The sequence below is a fragment of the Sinocyclocheilus anshuiensis genome, unplaced genomic scaffold (assembly GCF_001515605.1).
Source record: "Sinocyclocheilus anshuiensis isolate Anshui unplaced genomic scaffold, SAMN03320099.WGS_v1.1 scaffold1879, whole genome shotgun sequence".
NCBI classification, from domain to species: domain Eukaryota; kingdom Metazoa; phylum Chordata; class Actinopteri; order Cypriniformes; family Cyprinidae; genus Sinocyclocheilus; species Sinocyclocheilus anshuiensis.
In genome coordinates this window covers 637,516-641,979 of record NW_015549707.1, presented here as the reverse complement: position 1 = coordinate 641,979, position 4,464 = coordinate 637,516, and the positions used below count along the sequence as shown (strand labels likewise).

General features: G+C 39.9%; 1 protein-coding gene across 1 annotated transcript in view; it reads right to left on the bottom strand.

Moving 5' to 3' along the window:
* Nucleotides 1-4,464, bottom strand: part of LOC107660666 (T-cell immunomodulatory protein-like) — a 156,619-nt gene that overhangs the window by 110,529 nt on the left and 41,626 nt on the right. The window contains exon 7 of the mRNA XM_016450054.1: nucleotides 1,801-1,847. Within this exon, the coding sequence (XP_016305540.1) occupies nucleotides 1,801-1,847 (47 nt within the window). The remainder of the gene's footprint in view (nucleotides 1-1,800; nucleotides 1,848-4,464) is intronic.

The window sequence follows — 4,464 nt, the reverse complement described above, 5'->3', positions numbered from 1 at the left end:
GCAACTGTTTTGAACGAGCGCACCTTTTTGTTTAACAACCAAAAAGTTTTGTTGTCTGTTGCGGAAGAACAGACGTTCCTCTCATTGATAGCAGAGGAGCGGATCCAGCGAGAGCTTAATGGGGCGACGTGGAATGAAAAAGTTGTTTTTAGGAGTCGTGGTAGTAGAGGCGGCGCAACTATAACGACATGTGAATAATCCCGCCCACTCTAAAGCGATACTGAACTGCAGTGGAAACGCAAACAGAGCCGAGCCGTACCAACGCCATTAGACTGCACCCCATAAACCCAATCAAGCCTAGAAAAAAAAAAAAAACAGTCAACCACCCCTTTAAAACAACTCTGACTGTTTGGTGGAGCTGTGGCCTAGATGTTAGGAGGACCACACATACGAGAGGGTACATATCCTTCGCTCCTGATACTGTTTCATTCTCATTCTATTATCTACACTACTGTTCAAAAGTTCGGGGTCAGTAAGATTTTTTTGGAAAGAAAATAATACTTTTATTCAGCAAGGATGCATTAAAGGGGACATGACACAATCTGTCAATCTCATGTTAATCTTGAGTACCTATAGAGTAGCATTGCAGCATTTTCACCCTTCATGACGTCATACAGGGCCATACTCAAAAAACACTTTCCGAAACTTAAACGAACCTTGAAGGAGTGTATTTGGCACAGAAATACTCCGTCATACGATCAACCTGTTTTTAAAGGGGTCATATGATGCAATTTCAAGTTTTCCTTTTTCTTTGGAGTGTTACAAGCTGTTCGTGACTAGATAAGATCCCTAAAGTTGCAAAGACTAAAGTTTCAAACCCAAAGAGATATTCTTTATAAAAGTTAAGACTGGTCCACACCCTCCTAAAATGCCTCGTTTAAACAGGCCCCCACATGTCCAGTCACGATGTGGGAAGATTTGCATAACACCGCCCAAATGTTCACGCAAAGAAAGAAGGCGTAACTTTATTGTTGCTGCCACCGCCGCCGCCATGTGTAAATACATCAGAATGCATGAAAAAGCATTAGACATCCCCTTTAAAATTAATCAAAAATGACCACTTGATCTTTCTATTCATCAAGGAATCCTGAAAATATTACCACAATTTCCACAAAAATGTAAGAAGCACAATTGTTTTCAACCCTGATAATAAGAATTAATATGCATTTCAATGCAAAAGCAGTGTTGTGTAAACTAACCACCCGCAATCCAGTTCAACTAAGCACTAAATGTGTTGAAATACTGCTGTGGTTATTTAAATTAAGTTATTGTAATTCTTTTTAATGTAAACGTGTTGTTCACAAAAGCGCTAAGTTTTAATGTTTTTAAATGTCAAGCAACCAACACAGAAAATGTTTTAAAAAAGAAATGCTTGTGTTAATTTTATACTGATCATTGCAATTATTAATCAAATGATGGAAAGGAACTCTAGGTGCATATCCAGACATGCTACATAGTCGAGCACACTTTTAGTGTTTTAAAGAGCCGATTCAGGTGTCAGGATCGCTTTGATAGAGCGCATTCTACAGTCTTGGTAAAGTGTGCCAAATGGAGAAAGTCCAAGTGCTGCATCCTCCATAAGGGAGCACTTAGAACCAATCCGCAAGATTTGCAATCGCCATGCAAACTGCTCATTTGTTTTGCAGCGTTTCCTGATTTGTATAATTCTTTAGCGAATCTTCGCTAATACAACATTGACAGCTCATGCAAATAAATGACTGCAAGCAGTGGGAATGGCCTCCTCAATGATAATACACTAGTGTTAAAGATTAAAGGGCAGGAAGTAATGCTCTAATCTACCTTATTGATCCAGGTCTCAAATCCATCTTTGGTGGTGAGGAACAAATCTGTGAGAAAAGAAAGAGAGATAAAGAGAGAGAGATCATTAGTTATTTCACAAAATGACCAGACCTCCTTGCTTTGCCAGTGTGATTCTGATTCAAGTAAGCTAGTACTGCACTGAGTGTGAGAGCCATCATCAACAGGTGGAAGTAATTGGACCAGCGCCATCTTGCTGGCAGCAGCGGCTCCTCGTTCAGTCCTGCCACACATTATCGCACAGTAAGAGACTTTGCCGAACCTTAATCAAACAAACTTAGAAGTGAGGAAGAAAGCAGCAAGGAGATTATAACAATAGACCCTGAATGGAAGGATACCGACAAAAGCACAGTTGAACCAAGGAGATCGAATACACGTGTGAAACCGTAACCCATGAGCTCAGTGTATTGACATATTAAACACAAGCCCAGCTGTGAAACTGAACCTGAGCTCAATATAAACTGTGTGCCACCTTTTTCGAAAAGCCGACAATTTCAGATGTTCAATACATTGACGATGTTCCCTACATCACCATCACCATCACGACTTGTGTGATTTCATCTGTTGTGTATCTTTCTCTCAATAACCAGAACACACCACATGTATTATCAAGCATGATTCTCCTCACAGAGTCCGATACGGAGTTATTACACTGATTGGTACAGACGAGTGGTGTAATTTTCTCTTGCTGTCAATGTTCTTCTTTCCTTTTGTGGGATGATGGCTTCATTTTAGAGGCCTGGATGTTGTTATGGAGATGGAGCAAGACACATGTAACAGCCCTGTGTTATTTTTGTAAGACCTTCATATGCAGCAGTCAATTCTTCAGGTGTGCGAGAGTGAGAAAATGCAAGAAGAGACGGTCATAGCATGGAAAACATTTTATTTACTCTTTTAAGATAACAAGTTCAATGCTTTATCTAAGTACTCTAAAACTGGTCTGTCCACACAGAAATCAAATTGTTGGGAAATGCAATATTGCAGCCAATAAGCACATATTTGATGTTTAATGGATTTTTAAACAATGATTTTTCAGTGTGGGCAGGGCTGCATGACAGATGATGACAGTTCATCCATATTACTATGAATGGGAGAAACTGCAAGGCACAATTGGCAAAATCATCGCATCACTGCAGCTGCTGATAGAAGATCTGGTTCTTATAGAAACAATCTATATCCTGAAATGTGTGCTTGGTACTGCACATGCACATTGGCTTAGCAACCTGAAATATGCTTTAAGAAACATTTATGGGACAGGTCATGTCATATTTTGTTGCCGATTTAAAATATTTTATTTAAATGTGATTTTGGCGCTTCTCATTAACCAATTTAATTGGATGTTTGTGTCTGAAAGGACAGTTGAATCTGCTGATTCTGTGCAGACTAACTACAATGATGGGGGCACAAACACAACAGTGATTTGGATTTTGTGATCTCAAAATTTTCACTCATTCAAGTAGACAGGAGTTGGTCTTACATGCCTTTGCAGGGACTTTGGCCAATCACAACAGAGGGTATTTTCATATGTCTCAAACATTTCGTAGCAAAAACAGGTCATATTACAGGTCATAGAAAGGATGGAAATGGTCATGGAAAACCTAAATAAATAAACCTTGATGAATCTGATTAATATTATAAGAGAAGCATAGAGAAAAAAATAAATTGCTGCAAAGAAGCAGAATGTGGCCCCTTAAAAGGGATTGTTCAAAAATGAAAACTGTCCTCATTTACTTACCCTCACATAATTCAAAACCTGTATGACTTTCCTTTTTGTGCAGAACACAAAAGAACATATTTTGAGAAATGCATTTTTTTTGTTCATACAAATGGAAGTCAGTGGTTGGTTACAAACATTCTTCAAACATCTTTTGTGTTCTGCAGAAGAAAGAAAGTCATGCAGGTTTGGAATGACGTGAGGGTGAGTAAATGATGATGGAGTTTTAATTTTAGTTTGACCTATCCCTTTAAGGAAAAAAAAGGGTGAGCCTGTGGTTGAGTTTTAAAGCCAGTGTCATGAGGTGGGCCGGGACAGATGTTTGAAGCGATTAGGGCATCTGTGCTTGTGCTGACCTTTGAGGAGAAATAAAGAGCAGATACTGTACTCAAGAGCTTGTGCTTTGGCTGTAAACCTTTGTCCTCTGCCTCTCATTTTGTCCTTTTCCTCGTCCTCTTGAAAAAACCTTTTCCTCTCCCTATCTCACTCCTCCAGGTCTCACACATTCCATCTCTTATCCCTCTTCTCTCTCTCTCTCTCTCTCTTGGTGAAGTGGTGTTCCCTGTGGGAGTGGAGAGCTTGCTGGCAGTGGCTGATGAGGTGCGGAATAAACAGCTTCATTAATCAGACTTAGAGCAGTGCCACTGGTACAGTCGGCTGATTACACTCAGGTCTGGGGCCTCACATGTGCGCGCACACACACACACACACACACACACAAACACACACAGTTCTCAGCGTACATTGTCATACACCAGCACCTTTAAATAGATGGCGAGTTCACTTAAAAGATTTTCTGCTGATGTGTAAAAATAGCAACTTTTATTCTAAGTGACTACTACAAAGTAGGGATGCGCCGATACCACTTTTTCCAGTACTCGCCCGATACCGATACTTTTATTTTTGGTACTTGCCGATACCGAGTACCGATA